The 18,183-nt window shown below is 45.2% G+C and overlaps 2 protein-coding genes across 2 annotated transcripts; one reads left to right on the top strand and one right to left on the bottom strand.

The window, feature by feature from the left end:
- The first annotated feature begins 1,012 nt into the window (after window positions 1-1,012).
- Window positions 1,013-11,978, top strand: LOC128715970 (protein spaetzle 3). Its single transcript, XM_053810893.1, has 6 exons — window positions 1,013-1,763; window positions 7,226-7,359; window positions 10,053-10,177; window positions 11,132-11,539; window positions 11,615-11,740; window positions 11,822-11,978. Exons 1-6 carry the CDS (start codon window positions 1,013-1,015, stop codon window positions 11,976-11,978), a joined length of 1,701 nt encoding a protein of 566 aa, XP_053666868.1.
- Window positions 11,979-14,345: 2,367 nt separating this feature from the next.
- Window positions 14,346-16,604, bottom strand: LOC128714828 (sodium-coupled monocarboxylate transporter 1-like). The gene is made up of 4 exons (XM_053809709.1): window positions 16,111-16,604; window positions 15,953-16,043; window positions 15,478-15,887; window positions 14,346-15,408 (listed from the first exon to the last, which is right to left on the bottom strand). Exons 1-4 carry the CDS (start codon window positions 16,602-16,604, stop codon window positions 14,346-14,348), a joined length of 2,058 nt encoding a protein of 685 aa, XP_053665684.1.
- Window positions 16,605-18,183: the final 1,579 nt, after the last annotated feature.

Below are 18,183 nucleotides of genomic sequence, written 5' to 3'. Positions count from 1 at the left end.
GACATTTGAGCTACTGATTTGAACGAAGGGAAATTAACTTAAAATACCGACACAAATACAACCTACAATGAGTACAGCTAATACGAATCTTATCATCTTCACCTCGAACCATAAAAAAAACAAGATGGCATAAGTATCGTCCACGCGTAATCTTTTGCATGTAGTCAGGAAGTTAAGCATTTGCCAGGAAATGTCAGCCAGGATTGGTACACTCGGCAATGTGCGATGCAGCCAACCACGGAATCGGCTACCGTCTTTCAGAGCGCAGGACAAAACAGGTTACAATCAACCACTGGCAAACGTTAGCCAAAGTTCATTGTATCAACATGCGCTTCGGGTTTCGCTTTGATCGTGGTTAATAATCATAAATTTATTCGTTTTCAGCGTCAGCACGCAGCACGCTGGTGCGTGTGAGAAGGAGCCTGTTACCGTCAGTGAATGGCAATTTTGACACACGCCACGATCGAAGACGATCATAGTCAAATGAAGCCGTCGTTATGGGGGAGGTTATGTAATGGGCTTTCGGGGAGGGCGCTCATATGTGGTACCGGGTTTCGCCTTCCGACTGCGGGAAGGAGAAAGTTTCGTACCGGGGCGACAGTTGATGATGCAAGTTAATCGTTATTCTGGGCAGAAGTGATAAAGAGTGTTCAAACAGCTAAGCTGATTGATAAGCATAAGTTATGGTGATGAGTTTAAAGCAATGCTCTCCAGCAAGCTTAACATACATTATGAACACTAACACATTTTGTTTTATGTTTACCTGCAGGGAAGTTGTTACGAACAAGTGATCGAGCGTAGTCCGTGGATGTACGGTTCGATTCTTGTCGGTCCGACAAAGTGTTAACGAATGATTGTGATTGTTTGGTGCCGTGTGATGCAAATAGAATGGCCTTATGTAGTTCTCGCGCGTCTTTAAACATAGAAAGTACATTGAAGCAGTTGTGTGCGCGTACGAGCAAGTGTTTATATTGAATTATACAGTGCTTATTCGTGAGTTAAGTGTTCGGAAATGGCTTTGGTGAACTATACGCTGCCATTTGGCAACATACAGCCCCCAACGTGGGCTACCGTGAGTCCGTTGCAAAACCAGCATGCATCGGCTGTAAACAATCTGCTGTACGGACCGGCCGGTCATCAGGGAGATGATCAGGATTTTTACAAGAACGCTCCATATGCTCCACCGCAGCGACAGGCGAAGCAATCTACTCCTCAACAGCAACAACAGCAGCAGCAACCGCAGCAACATTCGATACAGTACCGACAAACGCCCAGGAACAACTACTTGCCTCCTCCATCGTACATCCCGCCAAGTGCCAACTATCCACAGGCACCCACACCGCCTCCACAGACGCAGCAACCACCCGGTCGGACGTACGGCGAGGGTACGTACGGGGACGGAAGCGGTAACCCACCGAACGCGGGTGTACCGCAACAAGCGCAGCCACCGTCTCAGCAACCCGCATACTACGAGTACTCGTCCGGTAGCTACGCCACCCAACCCGGTCGTCCATTTGCGGATCAGCACGCGAACCCACAGACGGGCACGAGTTATCGCACCAATACTCCACAACCGGCGGCACCACGAATGCCCGTCAATCAGGGCGGTGCCGCCAACTACCCGCAGAGACCGCCCGTGTACGCTAGCGTGGGGTCAACCGGGCCCCGCACCTCGATACATCCGGTGCTGGATTACGATGAGGAGGAGGATGATGATTACTACGACGAGGCGGTGGAGGTGACTCCGATTGTTGGGATCTCAGGTGAGTGTCTGGCAGGAGACATTTTGGGGATAACAAGCTGCTGTTATGAGGTGGGATTATTCAAACCCACGACGAAAGTGCGTTGGAGATAATGTTGGACATTGATACGACCCTGTCCATCTTGCTCTCCTTATGTGCTACAAGATCACTTCTTGACAGATCTTTAAATGATCTTTGAACTATTTATCAAATGTCTCAAGTTTTTACATAACATCGGGACAAGAATTTCATATTTGAGAAATTTTAACGTTCGTAGAATTCGTAAAAAAAGATATGACAGCTGTAGTGGATGTTATCTGACGAATACATAGTCAACATCAGGCGGTAATTCAGGTAGTTGATAACTTCATAGCAGTCAATTTGATCATGACATATGAAACAATTTGATACTACATCAACCAAACATTTATAATTGCTTCAACTATGTTTCTATTCTAATTCTATTCTATTCTAATATTTTGACACAAAGGTAGTACTAACCAAGGTATTTAGATGTGTACTAACTTGGTACGCTTTGACATTTGAGTATGATATGAAGATAGATGAATATTAACGGACTTTGTTGTCGTTTTGACGTACAAATCACAACAAAAAATAAAAAAGGATGATGTTTGATTACTCTTCTTTCTCATTTTGTTGGTCACCTTGGTATTGCATAATTTTAAAAAAGGTTAAAGATTAGACAATCTCATTTTTTTAATTTCGAAAATAAAAAGCCAAATGATGATCCATAGAAATAACTACAACCTCATATAGGTTACTAAGATATAAGCAATGAGCACGGTTATGTGAAGAAATCGTCACTAATGTCCGCCGCTACACGATGTACGTACGATGTTCGATTGCTGATAAACATTAGGATCGCACCATGCACCCCACGACTACTGTCGAGCCTCTCTCCAATGCTTAAGATGTCAACGCAAGGAATGAATAATTTGTTGTGTAGCATTCAAACCCCGTGTACTTACCGTAACCCTGACACGCGGTGTAGCGTATTGCCGCTAATGGTATGGTACAAAAGCGATCCAAACAGTGCAAACATATCGTGGACGATGGGCCGCCACTCGGTAAAAGCTACGTCCTTTGCATCGGCTTGGTACAGGATAGCGAAGAGCTTACCACAATCGCTACCGCTTGATTGTGCTTGGTGCGGACCAGTGGCCACGGTGGCCCGTGTTGTCCGAGGCACGAAAATCAATAACGTTTGGACCGTTCATCATCACCGGCACCGGAGAGGGTGATTGCCTTTTTAAAGATCACGAACCGTGCACGGTTTTATGACACCGTCGCTACGGTCCCAGCAGATCACTGCGAGCCAGCTGTGATCCATCACTCGTCATTTCGTGTGCAGCCGGTGATGAGTGTTTGCTGACGTTCCCACGCATATGCTCGTCCCTTTGGTCCTTTCGGGTCGAGCGACTAATTGATTTATTGGTTTGCGAGAAGCTTTCCAGGTGCCCTTAAGAGTAGTGCAGTGAATGTCAGTGTTTCTTAACCTTGAATGGACGATCGTACGATGAGCTATGGTTTAGTAGTGAGATGAGTGATTTTAGTTTCAAAGCACAGTCCCAGTCTGTTTATACATTTAAATGAACTTTTAGTTTGTGGTGAAGAAATGGAATATTTCACAATAATGCGAAAGAATTTTAATAAACAAATCAACCTAAAAAACTCGCAAGAAGATTTGAATTCAATATGCTTCCACCGTACGACATTGTGACTTTTCTCAGACTGTAACGCTCAAGAACGGTCTCCATTGTTTTATGCTGTGGCGTAGGACGGTCTCCGACACGCTTCACAAACATTATCCATCATTCCCTGTTCTGGTGCTCCAAATGTGTTGCGAAACCATGACAAACGGGTAGAGTGCGATCATCAAAAGTGTGCCGTGACCGCGCGTGCGTCAGCGTGTCATAAAATGCGCAAAGTTTAATTAACGAAACACAAAATCTACATCTCCCGCGTTAGCATCCTGTGAGAATTCGCCGAGATTCGTTACGTCAGCTTCGGGGCGCATTGTGATACATCCGGCCACTTCCGACCGGATGTCGGCACGTGCGAATGATCGTGCGGGTTTCGCAGTAACAACTGGTGGAGAAGGTTGCAGCAGCAGTAGTAGTCGCCTACAACTTGCGACAGGAGGATGAGTTGCGTGGTCGGATACATCAAGTCGGCATAGAAAGAAGAGGACAACAGTTTTAACAAGTCGCTAGCACTGAGGAGATGTACCCCGATTGCTTTGCTTTTGACAGTAACTCGTCAAGCTACTGGATTCATATGTTCTCAAACTGTCATTAGCGACGAATGAAGTTGGTGATCTATAGGCACGAACAAGCCGCCATCATTTTGAGACGTTTTGTAACAAAATAATGAAATTCGAATGCTGGAGACCTAGCAGAGCGGTATGATCGGTAGATTGTTTGTCGAGGGCTTGGTGGGGTGTTGGGTAGAAAAAAAAAACCGATTCACAAACAAATCTCATCTCCCTCTACGAGCTGCGCCGTCAATGGGCAATTTCACGTCAATGTCAGTCAGCCAGTAAGTCAGTATGTTAGTAGGCCCGCGCTCACTTGAGCTTTCCGTCTGTATGCGTTCGGGTGTCTTGTTTTGTTTTTCAACACTGGCAGGCACCCTTGTGTCTCAGACACGTGTTTGGGGAGCCGCATGGGAACGCAGCCAACATCAACAACTGATAATTGCTGCGGCGTACGCACGAAGCACAGATCGTCTTTAGTATTTCACGATTGGGCTGTGTTGTACGTGATGGAAATATCTCACCTTCTGCTACGTGGGCTGGTATGTGCCGCTGATTAACGCTCTCTTTGATTAGCTGACGATTAGGAGTGCTGGAGCTGCCGGTTCGCGGCGGTGGTGTAGCATTTGCACGTTTGGGATGAAATTATTGTCATGCCATCGCGGCATTACCCGTCAGCTGATGCGCTAATATGTAGTGTGAGGAGCCGTTGAAGGACGTACCTCGAATGCTGAATGTTTCGTAATACTTCAAATAAACAGAAGCATCTTCCGAGTAATTAGATGCAAAGCAATCACTCGGTCGGTTCTCGTACTGTCGGGCCACGGACGCTTTGTTGGCAGACTTTACACTTTTAAAGCAGTCGAGAGTGTTGATGATATATTGATTCATTAGAATGGGAATTCAAGGGACAAATCTAATTATAAATAAAAAGACAGTTGAATTGACCATTTATTTTCATTAGTTTTTAAAATAATCGTCAAACATGCATCATGTGACCTTAACTAATGACGATACTAAATATAAGCATACTTGTGGCATGCTATTGACAGCAGCGGTTTATCTGTGAACAGACACGATTATCAGAAAACCAGGAGCGAATGCCATCACACGCTTCATATCGCAACGCTTTCGTTTTCAATAAATTTTTTTTTAAGAAAATTTGTTTTTATCTATTTGAAACGTAGCAAGCTGCCTTTAGGCATCAAATTCGACCAGAATCGCTAATAACTTTACCCTTCGACATTCATGTTTGCTTTTCTATAGAAACGCTAGCACCACAACTCGCTATCATAAACACAAACATGAAAACCTTTGCTTTTGACAGACGTGATCGACCTCTAGTGGTACACTGGCGGTGTTAGTAGAAGAGATATGTAGCGTCTCGGAGGTTAATCTACGCAATTAGCATCACGGTGCAAGCTAATGCACTAGTTTACTAATCTGGTTATGTCGCGAAGTGGCGCGAAACCTTTGTATACTTATTTGTCAACCAATTTACACTTTACTTGCTGTTGTGATCTTGTAGAGAGAAAGAGAGAGAAAAGAGACATATAAAGGGAGAGAAAGATAAGGAAAGAGGAAGCAGAGAGACCAATGATTGCGGTGAGGTTGAGTAATACTGCAGTTCACAATCTGTACTTCTCGGAAGGATGACATTAGAGAGGAGATCCTGTTAACATTCTTACACGATTGCTAATAGATCGTTCTTTGTGGACATGTATCCGGAAAATGAATAAGTGAAAGGAATCGTCACCTCCTTCCTTTCATGAACCTGCGAAGGACAGTTCTCACCAGAGCTCAACCGTTACTCATGCGTACACGCCTCAAACCGCAAGCAAACCGACGGACAACTAACGCCGGAAGAATGTGCTCCAGCTCGATTCGTTTTGGGAACTGCATACGCTACGGTCGATACGCTTGTTCGATTAACATTCTTTACCCTGGCGAGTGTGCGTGCGCGTGTGAATCATGCGCACCGCACTGACACTAAAACTGTGCGGAATTGCGTAGGTGACGTCGATTGTCAAAGAGGTGGAACAGGGTCACCGCTAACCTTGACTTTCGCCGCCGGCAATGCAACGGTCATGAAACCCGCGAAAGGTCGTTTTCCACGGGGCCGCCATTTAATGGCGATCATGTTCTTTATTGGCGTGCGTTCGGAACGGAGGAGGTCTGGGTGTTTCTGACGGCGTCGCCGCAGCCCGTTCGATCTTCAGCAACGGATCGGCTACAGCGTTTAGAGGGTGCGCAAGCGTGTGCACCGTGTGTTGTCGCGAAATTTGACAGCATAAATTGACAGCCGGCGCCAGTCAGTAATGGTGGATGGCATTTTGCACCATGTTAAGTTTATTGTCTGTGGTTGGGCTTGGTTTGTTTGTTGATTCCTTTTCGGGGCGTAGAGCCCGTTACGCCCCGATGCATACCGTTGTGGATCTAACGCCAAACAATCTTCCGCCTATATGGATGACGTCTGATTTCGTAGCTTGCACGCCTCAAGCTTACCAGTAGTGGCTAGAAAAGCTCGCACGAAAAAAAGATGGACCCTCCCTTTCACAAAGGTATCATTTACATCATCCAGAGCTGTAGCATCTGCGACTACACTGACAAACGTTTTATTCAATTAACACCGTCCCACTCATAGCTCCAATTAATACACAATCCCTTACTGATTCGACTCAATCAAGTTGTACCCGGCAGAGGTGTGAGAGACTCCACTTCCAAGAAGCGCACAATGAACTGCATCCAATGTTCACGTACGCTGGCGGTAGGGCCGGATGGCGTGCGAAGCTAAGATTAGGCTTCGTTCGTGGGGAAGCTTTCGGAGGTGTTTTTTTTTTGTTTTTGATATGCAACAGCACAGTACAACCGTCTGATGGATGCAGCTGTACGGGATGCATCTCGTGCATGTCGCCGCAGCGTGTATACATTTCGCAAACCACCGGCAATCGTAGATCTAATCGGATTCGGTTGAAACTTATGCACACTCGTTATGCGTTTTGTATGAATTAAACAGTTGCGCTAAAGTCGCCGCAATATGTACCATTTCACGTACGAACCGTTGTAGGAAGTGAACGTGTTTTGGTGAGCGGGTTTCGTTTAGGTCGCAGGTTGTGCTGCTAATGATTTTCTTTCGTTTTCTACCTTAAGTAATCACCACCATTGTTCAGTGCAGCCAGTAAGTAATGGGCATCCCGTTTCGTTACAGATAACCGAAAAAACTCTCGCATGCCAACAGTCACACCGATCCAGGGGCCCATATTTATAAAGAATGGGACCGTTCCTGTTGTGCCATTATTCGCGTATCCTCAAGTCAGCAACGGAACATTCATCCAAATACCGGTAAGTGAGCATAGTAACCATAAGCGTGCAATACAAACCGTTTAATTTTACCGTCAACAATGCGGAAATTAAAGTTATTCATCCAGGGTAATTGGGTTTTTTGGTGCAATATAGAATATTTGGACCTATAAGAAGCATCCACAGTGTTAAAAGAGACAATATAAAGTGTGACAGTGCTCAGGAGCTCTGCCAGGAATCATCATAGAATAGTATGCTCTTTGGAACATCTCTTTCCTTATGTTAGATATTCTGAAAGGATTCGGCGTGTTGGAATGTCTTGTGACACGTTCATGACATAGTTAGCCCACCGGAGCATCACGATTTTAAAGTGCCTGACATGAGTAAGAGATTTGTACTAGGTCTCTTCTTCGGAGATGCACTTGCAGAGATGCACTAGAAATATACTGGAGATGCGTTCTTGTAAGAATATTGGTTGAGGAACTCAGTTCCGGCATTCAATATTCTACTCTTTGTACTACGTCCAACAGGGCAGTCAGTATTCTATTGTACAAATCATCTATAAATCCTTGTGGAGGTTTTGTTTTTGACTGTAGTCCAATTAGGTCCAGTTCACTCGGTTCAAATATGATAGACTACTTAGACATCAACGCTGCCACTCATATCACGAGGCTGTTTTTTATGTGTGCAATCTCAAGAGATCTGAGTTCAGAGAGGATTTTAAGATGCTTTAGAAGATCATAGGTCATAGGTTGTAGCCCCTATGGCTACAAGTTTAATTACTATTATTACTTATGACAATTACCAATTGAACAGGAACAGGAACAGTTTTCTACCGTAGCAGAAAACCACCAAAACTTCACCTTTCTGACGGTGTCATTCACGCGATGCGATAGATTAAAAGATCGTTATTTTTTATGCAAATTCGGATCCACACTGGCAAGCGTTTCGGTACTGCGGTTTCGCGACTGCCCAAGGGAAAGGGAGATCAATCAAGACCGGGTTGGTGGGCCTGATCACCAAAGCAAGTTCTGGGTTCGGGAGAAGGCTAGTCTGGCTAAGCGCAAAACCGGCTTACATGGACGCCCACGTGACAATTTTCTGTTGGAAACATGAATCCAATGGGTAGGATCGCTCCACCACGGCTAATGCTCCAAGAGCGTAAGAACTGTTTTGGCCTGGGGGAACGATTGTCAGCTTAGTTGTGTTATTGCGGTTTTTTTGTTTGGTTGTTGCACTGAAAAATACGTGCTACAAACATCATCTCGTCTGGCGGAAACTTGTTCCATTTTTTTCGGTCGTGTTTGGTGTGGCGTGCCGGGTAATGTTTAAGTCAATGGACGAAAATGAGTTTTGATTCTTCTGTCGTTACACACCCAAATTGTACATGAAGCTATGGTGTGGCCTGGCGCTGTGATTGATTCGATTTGGGTTGATATTTTCGGCCTGCATGAGAATATAGCACCGGACAATAAAGTCAATCCCCCCATCCGTTCTTAGTGAATGTTCTTCAGTGGTTTAATGATTGTTGGATTGAACCCATTAGGTATTGTGGTGCAACTGTGCGGTGAGAATGGTGGTGTAATAAAATTGGAGACTCGATCGGTACCGTACTCCGCGGTGGTGGCCTCATGGATTTGGTTCTCCGCATGGTGTTTGGAACGAATCGAATCTCCCATAGGTTGGGTCACTGTGACCTTCACATTCACTTCCCCACTCGGGCGTTGCTAGATGGACGGGGTGTACCACCTGCAAGAACGTTTCCTCCGAGAACGAATTGAAGGTGCCGGCGTCGACGAGAGGGATATGTACGGACCCGTTAACAGACCGACCATGGCTATGGCTACGTTCACCGATAGGCCGCTTTGGTTATGAAATGATAATTAATTAATTTCTAGCCTTAGACACGCCAAGGACAAGGCCGTGATAATGCCACCTGGTAGCGAGTGCTCCCGTTTATTGTGTACATTTGATCGCATTTCACACTGTCCACATCCAGCAAACGACGCCAGCATTGTCGTGATCGTTCACGTCCAAACCATTGACAACTCGCCCAGTGTGCGGTGTATAAGGCTATATTTAAACAAGAAGCCGAGCTCCGCAACCATCACGCCATAAAAGCAGAAATAAATCAATTTGCTACCTAGCGGTACGGTGCCGGTGGATTGTGTGGCGGTAACTCTGGTGTACCAATAGTTCCGGACAATCACCGCATGCTAAGTTGGTGGAGACGGTATCCGAAAAGTGTGTTTCGCTGGTCGGATTTTATTGCTGCTGTGTGCCGTACCGGTGGTGTAACCCAAAGGAAGCAGCGAACAAATCTGTCCAGCTCCAGGTTGTTTATACTTCCACCGGCAGTGTCGTGACAGTTGGCGGAAGACGTGAGCAGACTTTGGTATGGTACGGCCAACAGGCCTGCAAATTTCGATGAATCACACACGGACCGAATTGTCAGTACGGTCAGGCCTCCGTACGAATGGCTCCCGGGATATAGCGGAGGTTCATCAACGGTGCGCGAACACAACACAACACGAACACGTACTGTATCGATCAACGATCGTCCCACACGTACACCAGTTCCTTAGGTAGTATTCTGCTGTTTCACTCGATACAACATTCCACAGGTCATTCACTAGAATCTGTCAGTTGAATCTAATAATGTATGCTTTAATCCAAGAATTTCGTCATAATTTCGATGCAATTCTAGCCTCCACTTCTTTCCTTCTTCGTTTCAGATATGGTGGACAGCTTTATCCGTCGCACTCGGGCTCAGCATTCATGGAGATGTCATCAGGGGTGTTCCTTGCATAAAGAAGTACCATCAACTGTTCTGTCCAACGGCGGGCAATACCTATCCTAGGTGAGTTGGGAGGACAGGAACGTGCTGAACATGTACAATCGTAGCTCGGGTTCGGTAAAGTGGCCCATAAACATGTGCGCTTTATGGCGCGCCATTGTGAACTGCATCAATCAATGTACAAGAGCAGCATGGCACGTAGAATTCATTAGAGTGTATTCTGATGTTGTTGAATATTTTATGGCTCTGGAAGACTTTTGAGCTGTCGCACGTAAGCAAACGGAATTTTATGACTTTCAAATATCACCATCAAGTCGGTGATCTTTCTAATGTCTGCTACTACTATATCCCCTACCTGATATCTGATCAAATTTCACAAATGATGAAAGGTCTCCCGTCCGGTTCGTTGTGTTTTTTATGCATTCTCCTTACTTTTATCAATTCTGGTACACATTAGCAACTTCCAGCAATGCCTCCGGAATTCAAATGTGGTCCAATCCACCGGGTCGCGGATGCGCTAAAATATGAGAAAGATAAATAAGTGACATTTAGAAATGAGGCCACTGGCGTCGCGCTCTCAACATCATCGCTGACGTTGGGCGAAAATCGAGGGAGAGAGCGTTGTAGAGACTGATGTGGTGAAGTGATTTTCCACTCGATTTGTTTCCCGCATCGGTTAGAGAAGAGAAGTTCAGCGGGTTGATTAGAATGGCAAGGCCAGCTGTCATCGCCGGTGTACACGCACGCGAATGGCCGTTTGTCTGGTAGTTTGGACACCTCTACCTCGTGACATTCGAAACAGTATTGGCAAGCCGGAGGCAGTTGTACAAGATGGCCGATCCGATCACTTGTTCGGGTGGTGTGCCTTAAGTGTGTATCCTCTGGGTGAAGTATCTACCGCGACATCTTAGACCGTGCGCGACCCGCTTCAGCCGATGGTTATCAGTAGAAATTCTTCAGCGTATTGGGATTTAATGTGCTATTTGGATGTTTTTTTTCAATTCTTCTTTTAACTAGTGACAAGATTGAGATGTTCATCGATGAGAACAAAGCACTAATGAAGCGAATGTATGGTGACTTCGAGATGGCATCACGGTTTCCGTCGTCGTCCCCGGGGCGGAAACGTAAGCGGAGTGTACCGGGGACGGATCCCTACGGTGACGATGACGAGTTTACGCTACTGCCGGAACTGATGGACCTGTACGGCGAGCCGGGCGGTGAGGTGCGGCTCGGTGGCGATTCGTACTTCAGCAAACTGCGCAAGAAACGTCAAAATCAGAACACTAGCACCCGTGGTAACAATGGTGGACGTGGAAGCGGCGGTAGTGGCAGTGGATCTAGTGGAGGAAGCACCAATGCACGCCAGACGGCAACTCCAGCCAACGGGAATGGCGGCGGAGCGAACGGCGAATCCAACACGGGCAGGTAAGATCTCTCAACATGGCAGATAAAGATCGCCGAGCAGCGGTAGTAACATTGTCGGGCTGGGTTCTCCAACAGGGTTGATGCCTGCGAGTCGAAGATCGAGATAGTGACGCCATACTGGGCGACGAATTCTGCCGGCAAGGTGCGCGCCATCGTCAACACGCAGCATTTTGAGCAGGCGATCCACCAGGAAGTGTGTTCGTAAGTAGATGGCCGAGTGGAAATGGTTGCTCGCGGTGTGTGCTTTAACTCCTGTCTTACCCTTGTCACTTCCTGGCCTAGCAAAACCCAAACGAACCGTTGCTCCGGAGACTGTGGCTGTGAGCAGAAGTACAAATGGCACCGATTGCTAGCGTACGATCCGGACAACGATTGTAAGGGCATCTTTATGGACTGGTTCCTGTTTCCGTCGTGTTGCGTCTGCCGGTGCAATCCTTAGCTCTGGATCTCTGGATCGTCAGGGAGAGACACCAAATTGAAGAGATTTTTCAAAGATTCCCCGCCCAACACAGTAACGCGCCTTATTACTGTATGTGTCACAATTCTATTTCCATCGTATCTGCGTAAGCACCGGCAAAGCTCAACGAGTTGTATCGCTTGTTGTGTTCCTTCATTACTTTCCTTTTTATGCTGTATGTTTTTATTTTAATTTTTTAAAGTATCATCTATCCATTTTATTCTGCTCTCAAGCATAACAATAAAACGTGGCAACTACTTACCACCATTGAAACAATATCAGCTGCCGTTGTGTATTCTTCAGTGGGGCTCCAATATCACCTAAAGATGGAAATGAGTTAGATAAATATTCGAGTAAAGTAAGATATTTGAAAATACTTTACTATTTTTTTCTAAAATTGTTCTATTTAAATTAATATAAACGAAATAAGGTTTTATTGCTTCTTCTGGAATACCCCTGTAATAAGTACGCCAATAGGTATGCACTGTCAAGTAACTACTCGAAAAACATTAATCGAAAACGCCTGAAAGTATGCAAGTGGAATACATTTATTTCATTGCTCCAAGCATTCTTTACTATTTTAAAATTAAACTATAATGTTAATAACCTGCAAAGGTATCTTAAAGCCATTCCGACAGTAAAGCAGTAGCACAATGTTTGGTCTAAATTCCCGAATTCCATTCACATCCCGCAGGTCCGCCTTTAGCATAGAAACATCATTTGTCAACGCGTGCGAGAAGTGAAATGGAAAATGCGTTCGGGTGGTAGGAATTTTTGCAGTCAAAATAATATGTTCTGCTACCGACGAATGGCCAACATTTTGCCGGCGTACCGGATCCAATGCCACCGGGTGTTTCCGGGTTGTCTTTTCACTGCATAAATATTATTTTTGGTCGGTTTGTGTTGCGTGTCTGAATGTTTGCTTCGTGCTGTATGTGTGTTGTTGGTTTTTTTTCTGTACTGTTGGGGGAGGATTCTTTTTTTAATAGGAAGAAGTCCCTCCATTCGGTCGTTGCTGCACGCATCGTTGCGTTCGCGAAGGGACCGTAAATCCATCGATCCTCGTCAGTTGGAAATTGCTGAAGTATAGGAGGAAAGAATGACTCCAACGAAAATGAATGATGTTTGATGAGGAGCGTGTTTGAACTCGAAATATAAGTCCTATTTTAAGTCGTCGTCTATTCTGGTGCAAGGCAGAATGTTATTCGGCGAGGTTGGAATCTTTAAAATGCTGGAATGGTAAGAAGTTTATTGGAAGGAGAAAGTAACGAAGGATGGTACATTTAGGATGTGACCATTTCTCAACTTCAAGTTCATCATCGATTTTGTGGTGGTTTTTGGGTATGTACAGGCAAAGCGTCTTTTCACTTTTCTTCGAACCTTCGAAGACTGTCTAGCATTGGGTGGGTCTTTGAGAGAGCAACTGAAAGAGTGAGAGCGACAAATATGCAGAAGGTGAAACGATCAGTAGACAAGTACCATTAAACATTTTATTTTACTTTCTTGATTTAAGTGTCACATTTGGCCATAATATCTATAACGTCACATCGACAAGCTTACACATATAACAAAAACTGTTAATATTTTCCAACACTCAACCAATGGTGGACACTTTTCATCCTTTCCGCATAAGCAACACAAATGTTCACCAGCCATTTCGGGCAGCGAATGGGTTGAAAGTTTACTTACGCTGCACGTCCGTGATGGTTTGCGAGTTTTCTAACTGCTCCATTCGCCGTATTGTTACCATCGCAAACCAGCGAGAGTGGAAAAAGCTGGAATGCGAAAAACGAACGGACGAAAAATGCCAAAATGACTTATGTGCTGTGAATGTACAATTTCACGAACGTGCGCAATGTCCGGGAAGTTCCTACGGCACATCACTATACAACCAGTGAAGCTTCCCCGTCTCAAGGAGCTTTGCCCGGTGGAAAAGGGTACAGCAGTGCGGTACGGGGAGGGATACGAAATTGTGAAACAGAGAACGAATAACAAGACAAGATGCTCGCTGGGAATAATAAGTAGCTACTAGTCGTCGAATCGTCACGAGAAAGTTGAGTGAAGGTTGGAAAATGGCAAGATGAGCATAAATACTAACACGGTCGTAGCTGTGCCGGGAGTTTCGAAGTAAAACTGTGATCAGAAAAAGAAGACTTTGGACGCAAATTATTCACAATAACACAACCAAATAAAACACAAGTTGGAGTAAAATAATATTTCTGAAAGTGGGGAAAAGTTTTTGGACAAATAAAAGAAAGGGTGACATTCGTTAGCGGTAATATATTTACGGCGTGGTTTTGGTGCTTTATTTGTTACCATAAATGTAGCTTGAACTAAGCCTGTGCTCGTCTATTTTTTCTCTGGATCGGATGGTTTTTGTAGTTCCCGCAGTGCCATATCGATTTCCTCATACTTGATGTTGTGCTTCAGCAGTGTCATTTCCTTTTCCAGCTTGTCCGAGTTGCGTAGAAACGGTGCCAGCAACCGTTCGTCGTCGATGTCACCACCACCAGTGAGTTCGCTTACAACGAACGACACGATAAAGAAGCTAATCAGACCCAACAGTGAGTAGTGCATAAAGCTTAGCTTGAAGATTAGAGGTACCGTGTCCGTTTCGGCCGCTTGTGAGATAGTCTCCGTCAAGATGGTGGTTATGTTGGTGAAAACATTCGCATCACATCCATCAGTCCGCAATGGAAGCATCGGGGGTTTAGGATTCAGCTGGGCACCCGTCATCACCGTGCCGGTGATTGCCATCGACACAACCGCCGCACTGATAATACCCTTCGTGTTGATGCGCCTCGAAATCATACCGGCCGAGAACATGCCCAGCATGGTGCCGGACGTGACGCCCGAAGACGCGATGGCAATGTGCATAACCTGACCCATCCGTTCGGCCACAAACACGAGCCCGAGCACCAGGAAGCCGAGCAGTACGACCAACATCTTCATGATGTTACTTGCCTTCTTTTCGCTAGCGTTTGGCATTCGATGCTGTATGAAGTCCTCGTAGATGGTACCGGCTAGGGTGTTCAGCACGGAGGACATCGTCGACAGGGCGGCAGAGAAGATGCCGGACACAAACAGTCCCGGCAGCCCGGGAATCTTTGTGCCCACGTCCATAATGTAGTACGGTAGAATTTGATCAATTTTGGAGATCTTCTGCGTGGAGAAGGGATCGCACGTTTCGTACTTGGCGTAGATCAGTAACCCGATAAAGCAGGAGCAACTCTTGACGAAGATTAAACCACCGGTGAAGATGATGAGGGAATTTTTGGCCACCCGAAGATCTGGGACGGCTAAGAACCGTTGCACGCAGCCTTGATTCACTGCCAGATTGGAGACCCAGAGTGTCGTTAGTCCGAAGCAGACAGTCCAGAACGATGAACGTACAAAAGGGTTAGGGTCCATGCTGTTAGAATACAGCAAAGAGAGATGCATGTAGTACATAATAAACAAACCGTAGTATACAAACACTTACTTGAAAAAGATAAGGCGCTTCCCACGGTCGGCAGCTTCCCAAACTTCCATGAATTCTCCCACTGAGCTGATGCCCAGCACGATGACAGCAATACAAGCTCCAATCATAAGCACGAACTGCAGTGTATCCGTCCAGACGACCGCTCGCAGTCCTCCGACGGTGGTGTAGAAGATACAGATCACACAGATGATGGGCGTGATTACGTGCAGATTAATTCCCGTCACCTGACTGAAGGCGAGCGCCGGGACGTAGATCACGATCGGGATGTAGATGAGGCACTGCAGCGCATACACCAGACTTGCAGCCGATCGGACAAACTTGTCAAAGCGCAGCTCCAGATAGGTGAAGGCGGAAGTCACCTGCAGGTCGTAGAATACCGGTAGGTAGATCGTTTTCATTAGGAGTGCAACCTGCAAGAGAAAATTAAATCGGTTAGCCACAGGCGATATGACTAGTTTCATAAGAATTGTAGTACCGTGAACGCTGGTATAATAAACATCCAGTACTGTGTTCCATGGCTGTACATCTCGGAAGGCACACCGAGCATTGTTATTCCCGAGATATGACTGCAAGCAGAGGAAGAAGTGGGTAGTTTAGGAGACGATCATCTTGATCTCAGCATTTTCTACCTACCTTGCAATAAGGGATGCCGATACGGGGAATTTGTTCATCGTTTTACCACCCAGCAGATACTCCTTCTTGTTGTTCTGCTTAATTTTTGACAAAAATCCAAAGTAAACCCCGATAAACGTAGACAGCAGCAGTAGCAATGCGAAGATCGTGTAATCGAACCACGAGAATAGAAGTGTTTCGGTAATCGATGCCATTGTGCTAGTTATGAGGATACTCTCAGGAGTAGTGATCGATGAGCCATCCGATACCGTAGTTGTTTCGATGGCGACCGTGGACGTTTCCATTGCTACCGTACTCGGAGTACTGGATATAGTGGAGACTACAGTGGAGGTAGTTTCCATCGTTGCAGAGGTTAAAAGTTTGGTAGATTCGGTGACAAGCTGTGTGATGATCGTTACAGGATCGAAGGTAGAAGGTGACAGTGTGGTTTCCGCATTGGAGCCGGTGGTAAATTCCACGCTAGGGTCCTCCAGTAGAATTGTGTCCTCATCCATCACGTAGCGTAGGGATGTAATATTTGAAAACAAGAAACTACAATTACACAAGAGATTAGATTTAGTTCCTGTTCCGTCCAAAAATATGTACTACTGGTAAATGTTTGCCCAACAACGTGACGTAGAAACATGTGCTGAAGTTGTTGATCAAAAACAATTCCCAAGTAGATATCACAAATGTGCGCGTGTGGGGGCACCCCCCCAAACAATCTGCGCTGTCACGGTCATAAATCATACGAGGGATAAAGTGTCCCGGATCAGCACGGCTCGAGAGCAGAACAGTTTATTTTTAGCTCAATTGATAGTGTGCAGTGATGGTGCTGCACGCTACCGGAATTAGTTTCACCGGACGGAAGGGCCTTGATCTTCATAGCGGCGTAAGTAGTGTTTGGGAGGAGCTTTCTATTTTATATGATATCACTTCGTTTACTTTAGTGCTTGATGCAGAATAAGATAGTTCAAGAATTGGTTGATTTCGAAAGCTTAGGACATATTGAAGATCACATAAGATTAAGAACTACGAACAGTTCACGAACAGACACTGATATGCGTAACGTTTATGACGTTATTAATTTTCACTTACAATCTCCTCCAAAATGCTAACACGAATTTATTCACTTTTACACATTCACATTAACTGACGTTACTTCTCGGTGGGTTACTAGCGACCAGAGATCCAAAGATGGAACTGAACATCCGCAACCAAGATACAAGTGAGGTGTCGTAGCTTTCGAGCTAAGCATATAAATTGCATTCACATCTTGTGACAGCAAGGTAAACGCCACGCCACGAACAAACACAGATAAACTTGTCTTCGAGATAAATAATCATTCCGAATCCACACGATCTACGGTTTTTTATGCGCGCTTTATTCGGCCATTGTTTAATCTAACACAGAGCTGGTTGGTATTCAAGTTTTGATGGCCTCTACACCTTTACACTGTATTTCGAGAGTCCGAGAGTGTACTTTGACTTGTAACGTAACGCACCGTTTGTCACTACTGACACTAGAAATAACTGACTAGAACTTGAGATCTACCGGTCCAGCAAGTGACTGATCAGATGGCTCTCATTCGTAAATATCTTCTAAAGCATACAAACCACTGTGATGCATCTTATCTATGGTCAATGGAGCGGACAATGAAGCGGATTATGCTGTGCGAGAATTGTGAAACGGCACGAACCGCGTGGGCATTTCAATCACGGAGCGAAACGTTGATACCATTCCAGTGTCTTGGTTGTTGGACAAAGTAAATGATGCTGATTGGTATGGTTGCATTCTCGGATGCGTTCCTCTTGGACTGATTGTGATAGATCTCTGTACACTTGTCATTGTTGGTACTTTCCATTTGTAGTCTTTGTACGTTTGTTGAGGTTTATGTAAATGAACGACATAGTGGAAGTGTTCAAAATGTTGGTTAATTATAATGAATTGTTCTGCACAGTTTTATGTGAAGTTCTGCTGGTAAAAAGCATATTCGAAAATGTTTGGCGAAGATGTAATTCGAAATAAGTACTTAGTAACATTGTATAATCAAGTAAATCGCATACATTTAGGAGCATTTTTAAATTACTTATT

This window comes from Anopheles marshallii, chromosome 3 (genome assembly GCF_943734725.1).
Source record: "Anopheles marshallii chromosome 3, idAnoMarsDA_429_01, whole genome shotgun sequence".
NCBI lineage: Eukaryota > Metazoa > Arthropoda > Insecta > Diptera > Culicidae > Anopheles > Anopheles marshallii.
The sequence above is the reverse complement of the archived record's forward strand: the minus strand, read 5'-3'. Positions and strand labels throughout refer to the sequence as shown.